The sequence below is a fragment of the Dermochelys coriacea genome, chromosome 1, assembly GCF_009764565.3.
Source record: "Dermochelys coriacea isolate rDerCor1 chromosome 1, rDerCor1.pri.v4, whole genome shotgun sequence".
Taxonomy (NCBI): Eukaryota; Metazoa; Chordata; order Testudines; family Dermochelyidae; genus Dermochelys; species Dermochelys coriacea.
Genome location: NC_050068.2, coordinates 80,650,549 through 80,669,717, shown reverse-complemented (window position 1 = coordinate 80,669,717; position 19,169 = coordinate 80,650,549). Strand labels below are relative to the sequence as shown.

The window sequence follows — 19,169 nt, the reverse complement described above, 5'->3', positions numbered from 1 at the left end:
ACCCACTAAATCGATCGCAGATCGCTCTCCCATCCACTCTAGTACTCCACCAGAATGAGAAGCATAAGTTAAGTCGACAGGAAAGTGTCTCCCATCGATCCAGCACGGTGTAGACACCAGAATAAGTCGACCTAAGCTATGTCGACTCCAGCTACGTTATTCACGTCACTGGAGTTGCTAACTTAGGTTGACTTGCCCGCATAGTGTAGACAAGGCATTAGAAGAAGAAATAATTAGATGATTTTTTGGATGGAGGGAGGAAGGCATTATTGGAATATTTTATTTGGTTCACTTCTTGTGGGCTCCATGGTAGAAGTGACTGGTCAGAAATCTCTTTTAAATTAAGAGAAGAACTGTGGCTTGACTACTGGTTGATGTAGAGGACATTCAGTACATAAGGAGCAGAGTGGGGGGAAAAAAGGAGACTAACAGAGCGTTATAGCTGGCATCATGGGCAAAGAGGAGGTCACTGCTGAATCAGTGGAGCCTTCTAATCTGTAGTATATTGTAGTTCCTTCAGTCTGTCAACAGTTCTAAATCTCATCTTCTAACTACAGTTAGAAACCCTGAATTTGGTAATCGGCTGCTGCAGGAAAAACAACCTCTCCTCAGTCATCTGCATATCTCTGAGCCATAGTGTTAAATCTATCATAGATTGTGGCTCCCTGGAACTAAAATCTGTAATTCCAAGATTTTACCCATCCACCATTTGAATTGTTGCACTCCTTCACTTTTGGGTGCTAATACAGCAATCCTACTTCCCATAACTTTGGCAACAAGTTGAGGGCGCTGTCAGTAGTGAATTAACACTCTGCATTTTATAAAGATGAATGGTGTTACGAGAATTCGAAAATATGTGCAGACTAGATGCTACTTTCCACTGGAATGGAAATTTCCTTCTATTCATCATAAGTATACATCTTTATAACATGGGTATTTGAAAGATGATATCATCTACATAAATAGGACAGAATTGTTTAGGAAATCCATATTTCTTTTTTTTTCCCCTCTTTCACCCAAAGGGGAAGAAGGTGGCTAAATACCCCAGTGGTCAGGTGGCTTATAAATAATATACCTGAAGCGCATAGCAGCAGCTGTTCTGAATGCAGGTCTTAGGGCTGTTCTACATTAACGCTGTAAGTTGATCTAAGTCGCGCGAATTCAGTTACATAAATTAAGTAACTGAAGTTGACGTAACTTAGGTCCACTTACAGTAGTATCTACACCGTGCTATGTCGACAGGAGAGCACCTCCCATTGACTTAGCATGTATTCTCCAGACTTGCTAAATAGACACCGCTGCAAATTGGCAGTGCCAATTTAGCTGGAAGTGTAGACATGGCCTCTTTGCTGCCTGCTGGAAGAGAGATCTTTCTCTAGATCCCTTGAGGGAGGGATTGCTAGTATGAACATAATGCTAAATATAGTATCTTGAAATGAATAGATGTACAGAAAAGATGCAAGGATCATATTTTCTTTAATTTATTACTATTTCCTAAAAGGATTTTTTTTCAAATGAAAATGTTTGCGAAAAGCGTTACAAATTCTTTTAGAAACTTAATATTGTTTCTTTTAAAAAGAAGATTAATGCACTTCAGAAGGTTTAAATATCTTATCTTGAATACTTTTTTTCTTAACATGATTCAAAGGGTCAGTAAAAGATTTTCTTACAGTATTGTCAGTTTTTACATGAAAACTGTTGATGCTGGAAAACTTAGTTTTAAAATATAGATGGCAAGAGTGAGAAAGAAAACGTACTCCTTAGACTGTATGTATATCTTAAACCACTAATCTTCAAGAGCTTAAATTCACCCAGCATAGGGCAGAAATCTGATAGTGGGGTAGGATGGGAGAAGAATGGCAGTAAGAAGATTTGGGTGGAATAGGGACTATTGCAAATCAAAACAGCAATAAGGAGGGCCTGATGTAAACTTGTTATGAGGAAGGGATAAAAAACTGGATGGTTACGACGCAGATATAACGAGGGATGGGTACTGGCTTCAGATTGGTGTTTGAAACATTATTTAGCCAAATTTTGACAGATATAAATTAGAAACAATATTTCTCCAAAGCTGTAATGCCCCACCAAATAGAAACTAGTGATCTTGGGCTGTACAGTTATTACGGTTTATGGACCTGTAAAAAACAAACAAACAAAAAAAAACCCCTAACATTGAAACTTTAAAGACATAAAATAAAATGTGAAGATATTTCATAGACATGTTTGATGTTCTTATGTTCATATTATATTTTTTTTAGTTGAGCATAGTTTTGCTATAAGATTCTTTTATTGGTTATAAATAAAAATGGAAGCTTTATACAGCAGCCATGGGAAACTAGCAACAAACTCTTGAGACTGCCATCTCATCACTGTAACATTTCAGAATCTGTTGAACCCATTTCTGAATACTCTTGAGCATTCTCTTCCAATTTTTTTCTGCCTTACTGTCTGCCTTTGCCTTTCTTAGGTTCGCAAATTTGTGGCCAAGGACAGTGCAGGGCTTCGTATCCGTAGCCACCCTTCCCTTCAGAGTGAGCAAATAGGCATAGTGAAAGTCAATGGATCCATCACTTTTATTGACGAGGTAATTCATAAGAAACTGCTGTTTAAATAAAAAGGGTGAAGATGTAAATAAATGGTCTAATTTTCATGTATAGACTTTGCCTTATCTGTAATTAAACAAATGTACATCAAATATTTAGATTTTTGTAGTTTACATCAGTCTAGTTTTTCAAGATGTCATTTTACTTATTTTTATTTATTTTTTTTTACCTACAACAAACTTTGAGACTGCAGCCTGAAGAAGTGGAGTAGTAATAGTAAAAGCTCATTATGTTAAACATTTGGTATGGTATCTCTAGGGATTGGCTGTTCTAACATTTAATCTATATATTAAACACTACATTAAAATTTTGAAGTTGTAGAAAGTATTTTCATGAATCTTTCATTTACATTTCTGAAAGATCATAACATTGTGAGTAATTGTGCATGTATTTTCCTTATAATGTAACTTCATATTTAACTGAAGTTATAAAAGCCAAAGTGATGCTGATGAAACATAAAAGTGAAAGGTGGGGAGAAGCAATTTTTATTAGGAAAGGCATGGCTTTAATTCTTAATGAATTTTTCTAGTGGTTCTTTTTATTTTCAGTAAAAAGCTACAAGTGACTTTCACAACTTCTTAAAACATATTCTTCATACTGCTTTGGCATTCTTTGCTGCTTTAAATTTCTCAACACTATTCCCTATCTTTCCATGTCTCCTACCACAGTATCAAAGAGCTTATCTCTAATGTTACCATTTTCTGCCTGGTCTGAAATCTTTTAGTCTTTGCTAGCTATGTATTAGTTGCAGGAAGGCATGGCTCGTTTTTGTTGCTTGTTTCCCATAGATCCACAATGATGATGGAGTATGGCTGAGACTGAATGATGAAACAATAAAGAAGTATGTTCCTAACATGAATGGTTACACTGAAGCCTGGTGCCTCTCTTTTAACCAGCATCTTGGCAAGAGCCTTCTGGTCCCTGTTGATGTAAGTAAAAGGTGCCTTTGAAGATTACTAGCAGTACACTCTGTCCTCATTACAAGGTTTTCTTTAATTAAGGCTGCAACTGTTCAGTCCTGAGGTAAACCACATTGTACTACATATTGCCTTATATTTGTTTGAATTTCTTCAGGGCTACTGTGTAATGAGGGTGGAGTGTAGAAAGGTTAAGGCCCTTTATGCTGAACATTCCACCCCCTCCAAAGAAAAGAAAGAAAAAAAAACAAAGCAGGGACCATCACTATAATTGTGCAATGAGGATCAATCATATTGGAGAGTATGTGGTCTGCGCCAGTTTTTTTATTTTAGTCTAAAACTTAATTATTCATAACGCTGCCCATTGATGCTATGATTTGCATACACACTTTAGCTTAATATTTATTTGTTTTTTTCATTTCATGTTTGGGTACTTTTAGTCTTTTTCAGAATATTATTACACCCATTTTAGTACAATTGATGATAAACCATCTCAGGTGAAATGGTGGTGTTTCTGGGAGTAAAAATTTTAGACTGTTGGAATGCTCGTTAGGTTCTACTAATTTTTCATTGGTCAATCTTTGTGGATTTCACAGTTGAGTCTTCACATTAGCCAGCAATTTCTTGCCATCAAAAGATTTTCCCAGAGTTTGAGGGGAAAAAATCATGTTAATGAATGTATAATATCAATAAGCAAAATGTAGATGTGTGGCTTTAAGAAGAAAATCACAAGCACTAGAACTTGAAAGTAGACAGTGCCTTCTGTTGTGTCAGAGTATCTAAATGCATACATCAGTTACATCATGAAACCAAAACCTTTAGATTTTTCCTTTTTGCCAATAAAATCATATGTTGACAGAACAACACTTTTATTTTGAGATCTTTCCCAATAGAAATTATATCAATGGAGGTATCTGGGTAGAAAACCTATTGCATTAAGAAACGCACCGTCGTCTTCAAGTAGAGGACCTGTGCCACTTCTGTTCCTTCTCAACTGCCTGCAGCTTGAGACGAAGCAACTGTGTTGTCTACTGCTTTTTAGAAGCTTCTTCTTTTGCCTTTTATTTTACGTTAATATTTAGTTTTTACTTGGATATAGTTTTGGCTTGGGGGGCTGGGGTTTGTTGCCACTCCTCCCCCTAATGTTCAACTAGACAGATTCCTCAGTCACTTTGCTCAGTGGCCTAACTTTGGGGATATGACAAAGGCCCCAGGATTCAAACCTTTCTGGACCGGCTTTAGATGTTTCCCCTGGAGCAACAGGCACTCCAGCTGTCACTGGTGTCTCAGACATTCACAAATTCCGTCCATGTGCAAGGTTGACATGAGGTTTAAAAGCAGGTTTCTCAAAGAAAAAAAAGTGATGTTGGAATGTTTCCTAGGGACCACAGGGTCCCAATTCCCCCTACTTTGGCCTCATCCTCTCAGATTGTACAGATGACCAAGGCTGCCTCAGACAAAACACTATAAGAAAAGAGAGCCTCATTTCCCTGAAAGCAAGTCCAGAGGAAGGAGTAAGTCAACCTTTAGAATTGACTGCAGAGAAACCTCATGTCCAATAATAGATGCCACTAAGATTTCAACAACTCCTAACACCAAGGCATCAATACCACCTGTGATGATGATCCACCCCAGTAAGTCTGCCACTAAGAAGCACCAGGAGGTACCATCCTCAGTATTGTCTGTGGCACTGAGACTGTGCTAAAATTAAAGGCTTGAAAAAGCCTAAGGCACTCGTATTGACATTCGCTTCGAGTTCTTATTGAACCTGCTCCCTCTCCAGTACTACCCTCTTTGGGTTGTATGCATTCAGAGCACGGAGATATGGCTTTGATGGCCACTTTGGTACCATCTTCGATGCCAGCTTGGTTACTGTCCCCGCCAAGGGATCTGGTACCATTCCCAGTTCCGACTATCCACTACAATAGCCATCTAACACCCTCAAGATTCCTCTCTCATGAGAATCAGTTCATCTCTAAGGACCCAGAGTCCTCCCTTAAGGGCTACCAAGACACTCTTCCTTCCGGTACTGCTACACTGTCAGTCGTCAACCCTTTACACCTGACAGCAGGAGCCAACCTTCCAGTACCAATCCATCCTTCAGTTCGTCTAGCACCTTCTTGGCCTCGGCACCAAAACCTAGAAGTCTTGCCTTTGGACTCCGAAATTTTGTTACAGAGCTTTAACTCACTACCTTACCACCCTATGCCTCTTGAAGTGTACCCCAAGGGGCACTCATTAGAACCCAGAAGATGCCCCAGGCATTCCAAACATGAATACCCTGGGGACCCTTCCCTTACCTGGCAGCACTATGAGACTATTGGAATTTCTGAGCCTCTTATGGGGACTGGAAGAGACCATTTTTGGAATACCTGTCGGTGCCATAACCACCACTGGCACCACAAGTGCAGCCACTGGCATCATGTCTCCCTAACACGAGTAGTATAGGAGGAACAACAGCTACCAATGGAAGAGACATTTCCATCACATAAGTCGTCGTCCTCCTATGATGAAGTGTTGATACTACCACCACCACTTTCCTATGCAGTAGATTTTAGTCTTGTGGACACCATCTTTAGGATTCTCATGTCTGTGATAAGTTCCCAACAAATAAAGTGGATAGTGGTGCCCATAGGGAGCTGGGGTGGGATGGTGGGTTTCATCAGCAGATCCGCAGGAAGGGGGTGTTTGTGACACTTGTCTAGATTGTCAAAAGGAAGTCACAGGTAGGGAGGTCTCTACTCTTTTTCCCCAACTCTCCTCCCCCTCCCTCTGCAGGGACCACTCTGAGGGTCTCGTAAAGCAGGAGTCCATTCCCTCCTGTGTCTGGATACAACAGAGCTAGTTCTCCCAACATTTCTCAGAATAAAGTCCCCAAAAGAAATAGTGACTGAAGACCAGTCTTGGACTGCAGAAACCTGAACACCTACGTTCTTTCACAGCATTTCAGGACGGTGATTCTGACTACAGTAATCCTACCCCAAAATTAGAGCAATTCGTTTGCTGCCCTTGATCTTCAAGACACGTATTTTCATGTTGCTATGCACTCCTCCTATAAATACTTTCTGTGCTTTGGCATAGGTATAGAAGATTATCAGTATTGGTTCCTTCCCTTCAACCTCTCTGTGGCACCTTCACAAAGATCCTCTTATTAGTCGTGGCTCACTTGCATTAAAGGGGTATAGCAATCTTTCTCTGTCTGAACAATTGGCTCCTCAAGGGCCACCCCACAACAGTTGGCAGCCAAGAAGGTCCTAGCCCTGTTTCAGTCTCTGGGCCTATGCACCAACCTTGGAAAATCCATACTTTCAGCAAATAGATTTCATTGGAGATACTCTAGACCAGCGGTTCTCAAAGCCAGTCTGCCGTTTGTTCAGGGAAAGCCCCTGGCAGGCCGGGCTTTGTTTACCTGCCATGTCTGCAGATTCGGCCGATCGTGGCTCCGACTGGCCGCGGTTTGACACTCCAGGCCAATGGGGACTGCAGAAAGAAGCATGGGCCGAGAGATGTGCTGGCTGCCCTTCACGCAGCCCCCATTGGCCTGGAGCAGCGAACTGTGGCCAGTGGGAGCCGCGATCGGCCGAACCTGCAGACGTGGCAGGTAAACAAACCGGCCTGGTCCGCCAGGGGCTTTCCCTGAACAAGCAGCGGACAGGCTTTGAGAATCACTGCTCTAGACTCTCTAACTACTAGAGCCTATCTACTCCTATCTTCTCCACCATGTCTGATCATGTGACACGGAGTCTGCTGAGACTCATCAAGCCCTCAGACCACTACCCCTTCCTATTTATTCACGTATGTAGCAACGATACTACCAAAAATGACCTAGAGTGGGTCACTGCAGACTTCATGGCTCTGGGAAGAAGGATAAGAGAGTTTGGAGTCTAAGTGGTGGTCTCGTCCATCCTCCCTGTTGAAGGAAAAGGCCTGTGTTGGGGACCGTCGAATCATGGAAGTAAACGCGTGACTATGCAGGTGGTGTTGGCGAGAGGGCTTTGGCTTCAACAACAAGCTCATGTTCCAGGAAAGAAGGCTCCCGTGCTGGGATGGGCTCCATGTATCAAATACTAGGAAGAACATCTCTGGACATCATCTGGCTAGCCCGACAAGGAGAGCTTCAAACTTTAAAAAAGGCCAATTGGGGATGGTGACAAAAATCAAGCCAATGTGTGTCTATGCTCAATTAATGAGGACAAGGGGAAGAGGCTGATTTTTGGAGAAGGCACTAGAAAACACAACTACATTAAAAAGGCAAGAAAAAAAGCAACAGGGCAGTCCACAAAATATCTTTTGATGTCTATATAAAAAGTAGATTATATAACTATATAACTATAACTATTATAAAACTATATAAAAGTTAAATCCTAGTGAGGAAAATAAAGAGCATAAACTCTGGAAAATAAAGTGTAAAAATATAATTAAATCATCTATCATTTAAATCAGCTTCTATACCAAATGACTGGAGGATAGCTAATGTGATGCCAGTTTTAAAAATGGCTCCAGAGGTGAGCCCGGTGATTACAGGCTGGTAAATCTGACTTCAGTACCAGGCAAACTGGTTGAAATTATAGTAAAGAACAAAATTGTCAGACACATAGATGAACATAATTTGTTGGGGAAGAGTAAACATAGGGGTTTTTTTTCTTTAAAGGGAAATCATGTCTCACCAAGCTGCTATAGAATTGTTTGAGGGGGTCAACAACCATGTGGACAAGGGGGATCCAATGGATATAGTGCGCTTAGATTTTCAGAAAGCCTAAGCTGTCATGGGATAAAAGGAAAGGTACTCTCATGGACTGGCAACTGGTTAAAAGATAGGAAACAAAGGGTAGGTATAAAGGATCAGTTTTTAGAATGGAGAAGGGTAAATAGTGGTGTCCCTCGGGAGTCTGTACTGGAACCAGTCCTATTAAACATATTCATAAATGATCTGGAAAAGTGGGTAAACAGTGAGGTAGCAAAATTTGCAGATGATACAAAACTACTCAAGATAGTTAAGTCCCAGGCAGACTGTGAAGAGCTACAAAAGGGTCTCTCAAAACTGGGTGACTGGGCAACAAAATGGCAGATGAAATTCAGTGTTGATAAATGCAAAGTAATGAACGTTGAAAAACAAAATCTGAACTATACATATAAAATGATGGGGTCTAAATTAACTGTTACCACTCAAGAAAGAGATCTTGGAGTCATTGTGGATAGCTCTCTGAAAACATCCTCTCAATGTGCAGCAGCTGTCAAAAAAGCTAACAGAATTTTGGGAATCATTAAAAAAGGAATAGATAATAAGACAGAAAATGTCATATTGCCTCTATATAAATCCATGATGCGCTCACATCTTGAATACTGCATGCATCATGTGGTCACCCCATCTCAAAAAATATATTTTGGAATTGGAAAAGGTCCAGAAAAGGGCAACAAAAATGATTGGGGTATGGAACGGCCTCCGTATGAGGAGAGAGAATAAGACTGGGACTTTTCAGCTTGGAAAAGCAATGACTAAGGGGGATATAATTGCGGTGTATAAAATCATGACTGGTAAGGAGAAAGTAAATAAGGAAGTGTTATTTACTGCTTCTCATAACTGAAGAACTTGGTGCCACCCAATGAAATTAATAGGTAGCAGGTTTAAAACAAACAAAAGGAAGTATTTTTTTTCACACAACACAGTCAGTCTGTGGAACTCTTTGCCAGAGGATGTTGTGAAGGCCACGACTATAACGGTTCAAAAAAGAACTAGATTAGTTCATGGAGGATAGGTCCATCAGTGGCTATTAGTCAGGATGGGCAGGGACGGTTTCCCTAACCTCTGTTTGCTAGAAGCTGGGAGTGGGTGACGGGGGACAGGTCACTGTTCTTTTCATTCCCTCTGGGGCACCTGGCAATGGCCACTGTTGGAAGACGGGATACTGGGCTAGATCGATTTCTGGTCTGACCCAGTATGGCTGTTCTTATATACAAATGCAAAGAGTATGGGGAACAAGCAGGATGAACTGGAAGTCTTGGTATATGAAGAAAATTATTAATTAATTGGCATTACAGACACTTGGTGGAACAACTCCCATGACTGGAGTACCAGCAATGAGGGGTATAGCTTGTTCCAAAAGGATAGATATGGGGAAAAAGGAGGTGGCGGTGCACTGTATATCAAGAATGTATACACTTGCTCTGAGGGAACGACAGACGTGCTGAGAGTCTCTGGATGAGGAATAAAAGGGGACAGAACGGTATCAATGCTATGGTGGGAGTCTACTATAGACCACCAAAGCAGGAAGAGGAAATGAACGAATCACTCTACAGCCAGCTAACAAGATTAGCTAACACACACTAGCTAGTACTAATGGGGGATTTTAACTTCCCTAATATCTGTTGAAAGACTATTACAGCAAAACATAGTATATCCTGCAAAATCTTAGCATGTCTAGGGGACAACTTTAATTCAGAAAGTTGAGGAAACAACTAGTGTCATCCATTTTGGATCAAGTCTTGACCAACAAAGATGAATTAGTTGCAGCTATGAAGGTGGTTGGGAACTTGGGAGGAATTGATAGTGATCTGATAGAATTCAAGATCTTACAGAAAGGAGGATATGAGAACACCAAAATAAGGATACTAGATTTCATAAAGACAGATTTCACCCAACTCAGAAATAGTAGGCAAGGTCCCATGGAAAAACCAATTATGAAGAAAAGGAGTCAAAGGTGGCTGGCATTTCCTAAAAGATGCAATGCTAGAAGCTCAACATCAAGCTATGGAAAGATGAGAAGAGCTACAGGAGGCCAGTGTGGCTGCACAAGGAGCTTTTTTAGCTATCTAGAAACCAAAAGAGATGCATAAAGGAAATGGAAGGTGGGGCATGTCACCAAGGATGTACACATGGGAATAACGTGAATGCATAGGGACAGAGATTAACAGCTGGCAAGGAATGTTAGCAGCAACAAGAAGGGGTTCTTCAAACATGTCAGACACGGAAAGATCAAGGATGGTGTGGGTCCGCTGCTAAGTGGAGAAGGTGAGCTGGTAATGGAAGATGATAGAAAGGCAGAGCTACTCAATACTTACTTTGCTTCAGTCTTCTCACAAAAAATAACGTGACCAGAAAATTAGCAAAGTTACCATAGGGAGATGGATGCAGATCAGGATAAATAAAGATTAGAGATCTTCTGCCCAATTTGAATGAACTAAAATCAGCAGGGCCTGATGCTATTCACCCAAGGGTACTCCAGGAATTAACTGAAGAAATCTTGGAGCCTCTGACAATAATCTTTACAAATTCATGGATGATAGGAGAGGTCCCAGAAGGCTGGAGAAGGGCTACCATAGTGTGCAACTTTAAAAGAGGGTAAAAGGAGGAACCGGGGAACTATAAAACAGTCAGTCTGACTTCGATATATGGAGGATGAAGGGGTAATCACTAGCAGGCAAGAACAAATCATGTCAAACTAGCTTTATTTCCTGTTTGACAGGGTAACTGGTTTGGTGGATGGGGGAATGCAATGAACATAACCTACCTGGACTTCAGCAAAGCACTTTCTCCATGACATTCACGGCCACTCAGTCACAGTAATAATAGACAATATACTCCTGGGTGGATTCTGCACCACTGCATATGCATAGAATTTGTTCCCTGCAGAAAAATGACTTTCTGATGGGGAAGCCATGAGCGGTCATGCGACCCTCCCCAGGAGTATGCTTCTGGGGCCCAGGGCAGCCGGCAGAAAGGTGGGGCAGGGGAAGACACAGATGGTGGCTCCTACTGTCAAGGCTGATTCCCCACTCTGGCACTTTGAGTGCAGAAGGTGGGATCCTGCAACGATTCTAAAAATTAATACTGGCCATTCCAAGCTTGTATAAAAGTCCCAAGGTTACAGTTTCTCTCTGACCTTGGATGGGTAGATGCAGCTACCACCACTCAAATGCAAAAAAACCCCTTTGAAACCAGAAAGGTGCACTTGGGAATTTCTTCCTGTGGGCTACTCTCAAGCCCTTTCACACACGCCCCCCTTCCAGGAAAGAGCTCAGAAAAAAAACCCAAACAAAATCAGCTGTTGCCACCAGCAAATTAAACATAAGCACAAACCAAAAATCCAATCCTGTTCTTAAAAAAGGTACATTTTATTAAAAACAAAAAAAGAAAATACATCTGGAATTTTGGCTTTTGCTAGATTTAAAAAAAATACTTACAAAATTTAAACATCAAAAAATAACCTTCTTGAGGTCCAGCTTAAAGGTTACAAGCAAAACAAAAAACATTTGTGGTTAGCACAGAGGAGTCCACAAGTCAATAAGAAATAAACTTAATCACATCTTCGTAGACTTTCCCTAATTTACTTACATATTTGGGGTTTCGGATAAGCATTAGGTATGCTCTGATGGTTTTTCATACCTGGCTTTCAGCTTCTCACAGCATAACTGTTCCCTGTTTCCCTCTTTCCCAGAGAACCGCAACACACAGACAAAGCGAAGGTTTTTTTTCTCAATTTTAAAAAGTTCTAGCTCTCCCATTGGCTCTTTTGGTCAGGTGCCCACTCATTTCCTTTTACTTGTGGGCTTGTTAACCCTTTACAGGTAAAGCAAGTAGAGAACAACCACCAAGAGGATTCCATAGCCAACTGGCTGGCTGGGTACTCACAAAAGGGAGTGATCCTCCCTCTCATTTATCACACCTACCCTGCACCGGGCTCAGCTACTAGTCCCAGCTGGGCTGGGAAGGACAGGACTTTGCACAGCATCCGGGGTTGGGTCAGACCCACCCCCAGATTTCTCACACACTGAAGGAAGCTCTACAAACTCTCCCTCCCTCCTACCCCCCGCTTCCTGCACCCATCGCTCCTGAGCTGCAGAGGGAGTGATCCCTGTACCGGGAGCTTCTCCCCCATCCACCCAATCCCTGTGTATCCAGACCTCCTCATACCCAGCCTCTCCCACTGAGTTTCATCCCTGCCCACACTCAGAATCCCCCCCACACTAAGCTCCTCCACCCTGAGATCCTGCCTTGCTGAGCCTGCCTGGTCACACCTGGTACAGAATTTTAAAATATTAGGTGCAGAAGTTCTATTTTTTTTGGTGCAGAATTTTTAATTTTTTGGCGCAGAATGCCCTCAGGAGTAACAATAGGATGTCAATTGCTATAATTGATAAGGGGGAGCAAGAACTAGTGTAGTAATTAGGCCTTCAAATTTACCATAATTGTACATTTAATTGTAATAAATATATGAACGTTTATAAGATGTTACAATAACCTGTAATAACAAATGTTAATGAAAAGTAGGTCAGGTTGTTTTTAGTAATGAATGTTTTAAACAGATGTAAAGACACCAGACAGAGACTAAATTAGTCTAAACAAAAAAAGTCATGTTAATAGAATTCAAGGACTCAATTAAAATCATGCTTGATAAAATTAGAAACTGTGGAACTGGAAATTAATTAGCTGAAATTGGAGGGTCAGATAGCTTAGTCCAAGAAGACTCCAAAGAGTTACAAAGAGATCTAACAGAACTTGGTGAGTAGGCAACAAAATAGGAGATGAAATTCAGTGTTGATAAATGTAAAGTAATGAATATTGGAAAACATAATGCCAACTATACATACAAAACTATGAGATCTAAATTAGCTGTTATCACTTAAGAAAGAGATCTTGGAGTTACTGTCAGTAGTTCTCTGAAAACATCTGTTCAAGGTGCAGCAGCAGTCAAAAAAGCTAATAGAAAGTTAGGAACCATTAAGAAAGGGATAGATAAGACAGTAAATGTCATAATGCCACTATATAAATCTGTGGTATGCCCACACTTTGAATACTCCATGCAGTTTTGGTTGCCTCATCTGAAAAAAAGATATATTAGAAATAGAAAAGGTACAAAGAAGGGCCACAAAAATTATTAGGGGTATGAAACAACTTCCATATGAGGAGAGATTAAAAAGACTGGGACTGTTCAGCTTGGAAAAGACATGACTAAGGGGGGGAGGGGGGGGTATATGACAGAAGTTTATAAAATCATGAATGGAATGGAGAAAGTGAATGACGTGGTGTTTACCCCTTCATGTAACATAAGAATCAGGGATCATCAATGAAATTAATTGGCTGCAGGTTTAACACAAACAAGGAAATGTTTCTTCACACAGTGCATAGTCAAACTGTGGAACTTATTGCTGGGGGATGTTGTGAAGGCCAAAAATATAACTGGGTTACAAAAAGAACTAGGTAAATTCATGGAGGATGTATCCATCAGTGGCTATGAGCCAAGATGGTCAGAGATGCAATCCCATGCTCCAGGTTCCCCTAAGCCTCTGACTGCCAGTTGTTGTTAGGGGATGGATTACTTGACTATTACCCTATCTGTTCATTCCCTTTCAAGTGTCTGGCGGTTACTGTCGGAAGACAGGAAACTGGGCAGGATGGACCATTGGTCTGACGCAGTATAGCCATTTGTAGGTTCTTATATTAGCCCAATTGGTTGACAAAAATAATGATGGTATGAATTTCTCTCACCAGTCCCTTTTTGGTTCTTTAAAGAAAGAGAATTCAGGGAGGAAATAGGAGGTATAGACACAGACTCCTGAAGCAAGCTTCCCCATCCTGTAGCAAGCTACCACTCCCACCATCTCCTGAGACCCCAGCCTTCATCATTCTAATTTTGAGAGATGGTGTGACCAGGCCAGAGAGAGGTAACCAAATATCACATCTCTGCTAGCTCTAGCTGAATTCCCAACTCCATCTGGGATAAAATAAAATTTAACTCTAACAGCTCCAGCTCATTTCAGCTAATTTCTTCTCTTTTTCCCAAAACAATATTTATTACCATCTTTAATTCTGTCTAAGAGACTGTCAAACAAGAAGGGTTTTCCTTCTAAGAATTCTCTCCACTAAAGGGAAAGGGAACTAGGGATGTTGTATTAAATAAGCTTTCATTTTAACTGTACATTGCAAATGTGGTAACACCTTTTCATCCTTTATTTTTAATAAAAGGTTAACAGGATGTTTAATTGTGCATTTGCCATGGTGTTAAGCAGGCTGAGGTCTCTGTATAACAAACCCCAAACCTTATTTAACACTGTTTAATGTTGGACAGTGTGATTGGGTTATATTAACATCTTTAGCCCATATATTCCATCTAAATTAATACAACTGATCCCGGTCCTTATGCATTGTCACTAAAACTGTGGAAATCATAGATTGCCCACCACATAGAGATCTCCAGACCTCCATAACATTGTGGCAGATACCTTGAGCAGGAACTTTCATCAGAGCCACTTGTGGGAACTCAACAAATTGTTTTTTCACAGCATCTGGCAAACATGGGGACCACCTCAAAGTGGATCTCTTTGCAAATCCAACAAATTGGAAATACCAAATCTTCTGCACCATTGTAATATGCAGCTGTAGTTCTTTAGGGGGCCTTTTCATACTCCCCAGCTCCTCCTCCTTCTCTACACTTACCATTCAATACCCACTAATTGTCAGGACCTTAATCAAATTGAGGCAAGAGCAGGCAAGGGTCATGTTAATAGCACCTTCATGTCCAAGACACGTCTGGTATTCAGATCTACTTCATTTATCTGTGGGGATGCCTCAACATCTCCCTGTGAGATCAGATGTCCCAACACAGAACTCAGACACCCTGAGCCATCCCAGCCTCATGTGACTGAGCCTTAAGGCCTGGCTCCTTGATAGTTTTCTCATTTAGAGTTAGGCTGCTTGCAGAAATCCAGGCTGTACTTTTGAGCAGTAGGATGACTCCCACATATAAAATGATGGTAGAAGTGGAAACGCTTCCTTTTCTGGGGCTCCTACTATTCTATGTTTCAGAGTAGCAGCCGTGTTAGTCTGTATTTGCAAAAAGAAAAGGAGTACTGGTGGCACCTTAGAGACTAACAAATTTATTAGAGCACAAGCTTTCGTGAGCTACAGCTCACTTCATCGGATGCATTACATCCGATGAAGTGCATCCGATGAAGTTAGCTGTAGCTCACGAAAGCTTATGCTCTAATAAATTTGTTAGTCTCTAAGGTGCCACCAGTACTCCTTTTCTTTTTACTATTCTATATGTGTGTCTGAAGTTTCTTGAAGATCCTTGATTACCTGCTGAAATTAAAAAAACACAGATTATCAATGAGCTTTGTTAAAGAATACCTGGTAGATGTATGCCTTCCATTTCCCTATTGAGGGCCTTTTGGCTTTGCCCACTCTACCACTGCAAGATGTATTAAGGACTTATCTAATTTATTTTCCTTGTGTCTGGAACCCCATATCTCCATGGGACCTTAGTCTAATCCTCAATGTATTAAGAAACCCCCTAGTCAAGCCTATTAGTACCTGCGTATTCCTTCATCTCTCCCTTAATTCTTGGTAGCTATCACCTCAGTGAGAAGGATAAGAGAATTCGGGGAGTTGACAGCCAAGCCGCTATATGCTATCTTCTGCTGTGCCACCATCCTCAGTTTCTGCTGAAGGTCTCATCAGATTTTCATATCAATCAGGATAGCCATTTGCAGGTATTTTACCCTAAGTCCAGTGTTTCAAGAGAACAGGCTAGTGTTCTCTTGAAACTGAGGATGGAGAATCTGAGGATGGAGAAATTGAGGATGAGAAATTTAGGTTTCTCTTGTGAGAAACTAGATTAATATAATTTTGAAGTGTGGTTATGCTCTAAAGAGTGATACAGTAAAAATGGTATTCTGTGTTTGTGTATCTCTCTATTACTTAATTTCAAATTTCATTCATTAACGAGAAAAACTGTCTTCTGCAAGCCAGACATTGCTCTGTTACACTTGTGCCCATTGTAAGCAAACAGGTTCGTACAGGTGTGCCTGCAGGAAGAATTTGGCCTCCTGAACCTTTTATTGTAGTGGCAGGGCATAAGAAGAAAAGAATCAGATATAAATTCCAGATCACAGGAGGTTTAGTTGGCTGAGTTTAGTGGGGGGGAAGTATCTTGTAATCTGAGGGAATTTTATATGAAATCGTTGAAGCACAATAAAAATTGATACCCAGTATGTCATTTTAGAGTTGTTTTCAGAGTAAAAGAATACTCTCAGATAGAAAGATGATTGTAACACTGTGCTTCAGAAAATTCAAATGAATTAAAATTGTTACTCTCCCTAAACTCTCTGCTAAACTATGTTGTTCTTTAAGTAATTTGCATTTAAAATATTTTCAAATCTTAATGAATAATTGTATGTAAGGATGAGATTTTTTTTTTCCAAATTGATTTGCAAAAGAAAAAATAGGAATTGAGAGTCTACAAATGGCAGCATAAGGGCTAATATGTGACATGTTTGCTGGTCTGTCAATCTAATTTTTTTTTCTTCAACATGGAAACGTTTTCAATCTGGCAGAATTTTATTAGGAGTTTTTAAACCAACATAAACATGCATGTACATTCCTTTAAACTGGCATTCGGCATATTGTAAGCCAAGAAAACATGATGTTTTTAAGGTTCTAAAAATAAAACAGAAGAGAAATACTAGTTTGGTATATTCATTGTTGCACAGCCATTATATTGCTTTTTTTCCTGCTTATAATGTCATGTTCATTGCTTTCACATTCAGCTTTATAACACAAAAATAATATGCAACTTTGAAAGACCACCAGAAAAATCATTTTTGATGTTTTATGTATGGAAAGTCTGCATTTCTCTGTTAAGAATAGACATTGAGAATAAATGGCGAAATTAGACGTTCCATCTGTTAATATAAATTGAATTAACTTAAATAAATTGATCAGACAGCTATAGGCTTTAATAGTTCTCTTAGATTTATGCCAAATGTCTGTCTATATTTCATCTTTCTACCTTAACAGGACGGACATCAGCCACCTTGTTTGTGTATAAATATTATGCCTATTCAAGCATTACATGAATATAATGTTATTCTAAAAAAGTTGTCAGAATTAGTACTGTTCCATTCAAGCTTTTAAAATTGCAAATTTTTCATGTTAGTAAAACTTGATCTGTGTTTAAGAGGGTTTATTTTAGTTTAGCTTTTTTTTTCTTCTTTTTTAACATGTACAACCTTGAAAAAGCAATGTATGGAAAAACTTGTCAGAAGCTTTCTGTATGACTTTATTTTTTATCTAAGACCGTTCATTGCCTCTCCTATATACCATTGTTAAACTGTAATATGACTGCTGTTCAAGGATTTTATTTAATTTCCTTGTCAAAATAGGCCTAGGAAACATGATTTTAATAAGCATGTTTTGTTAGTCTAGATAAGTGTTGCTGTTCCAAAGAGATGCTGCAGAATAGATTCATTTTGATTATAGTTAATTAACTCGCTACATTAGAGATGAAATTTCGCTTGCATATGACAGGAGCAGGGAGAGGTTTTTTTGAAGTGGAAAGAAATAGTTTGTATTTTAATGTGAGAATAGGTTGTTTTACGAATATTTTCCTAGCCGCATTGTGAAAGTTTTATTTGAAGTGTACAGTAGAACCTCACTAATTCCCACTGAATGGACAGCAGTTGCAGCTTGCTAAAACTCATTCATTTATTTTACAATGCATTTCTTTTATTGTATTTTATAATGTACTAGTAAATGTATATTTTGTACAAATTCTTATATATATCTTGTATATACCAAATCCTTAGTGATGATCCCTCCTATCGCACTCTGTTTTAGTTTTTTTTTTTCTGGTATAGTGGGAAGAGGGTGCTATTTTTGTATGCAAATTTTAGGTGTGCATACTAGTGAGGTTGTACTGCATGGCAATAATTTGTTTTGCAACTTTTTTGAAGACTCCTTAATACTTTATATATCTTTCCTGTTATGAATTGGGTGGCTGAAAGTCCACATTCAACCATGCCACATTAATTTGCTCAAATAATCTTTAGAAAGCAGCAGACTCTCTTGTCATAAAACAAATCTGGCTTGCACTGGAACATGTATTGTTTCACTGTGACAGGAGTGTGGGGTTTGTCTTGCACAAGTCTCAAGCTTTAACAGATGTCTGGCTCTTATTTCAGTAAATGGCATGACACACTACATCCGTTTAGAGCTTTTGACATACGAATCTGTTTTTGTTTAACAGATGATTTGCAATGATGAGCAATGGACTCAAGTGACTTCATTTTAAAAAGTCAATTTATTTTAATATTGATGTTAGAATGCAGACAATTTGAATTACATCTCTAGTATCTTCTTCCAGTGTTCTCTTGTTCCCATTTCCTTGTTGATATTTGTCTTTTTTTAAACTTTGTTGCTCAGAATGTCTTTAATGCTAGCCAAGGAGTCAGGGATTTGGACTTTTTTTCATGGACTTCTAAAGCTTTCCCCCCCCAGGTGAGTTAACTGTAAAGAACAGTAACATTATATCCTGATGCTTTACGTTAATAAATACATTTATATTAAATAACCTTTTGAAGTCTGCTGTATTCTGATGTATTTTTGCAGGAAATGCTAGATATGTAAATACCATACTATAGAATTGTGTGTCTACTCCTTTAATCTCACTGTACGCTAGATAGAAAAATTTTTAGTTCAAAATGCTAATGATGGTTAATGAACCTCCAGCAACACAAAAATAACAATTTTCTTTTAAATATAGTACATCCTAATTACAATATTCACAAGCATTGTTGGCCATTTAACATTAAAAAGAGAACCTTCCAATCGCTTATGTTTATAGACAAGGTACACTGCTAAACTTTTCTTTCC

The 19,169-nt window shown here is 39.5% G+C and overlaps 1 protein-coding gene across 26 annotated transcripts in view; it reads left to right on the top strand.

Annotated features, from left to right (window-relative positions):
- MYCBP2 (MYC binding protein 2) overlaps positions 1 to 19,169 on the top strand; it is a 444,438-nt gene that overhangs the window by 316,298 nt on the left and 108,971 nt on the right. For 9 of the 26 annotated variants that reach the window (XM_038370114.2, XM_038370012.2, XM_043504628.1 and 6 more), the window contains 3 exons: positions 2,468 to 2,584; positions 3,392 to 3,532; positions 18,720 to 18,794. The exons of 2 other annotated variants lie outside the window; for them this stretch is intronic. In XM_038370114.2, the coding sequence (XP_038226042.1) occupies positions 2,468 to 2,584; positions 3,392 to 3,532; positions 18,720 to 18,794 (333 nt within the window). The remainder of the gene's footprint in view (positions 1 to 2,467; positions 2,585 to 3,391; positions 3,533 to 18,719; positions 18,795 to 19,169) is intronic. 15 more of the 26 variants (XM_043504632.1, XM_043504637.1, XM_043504636.1 and 12 more) reach the window with 4 other exon arrangements.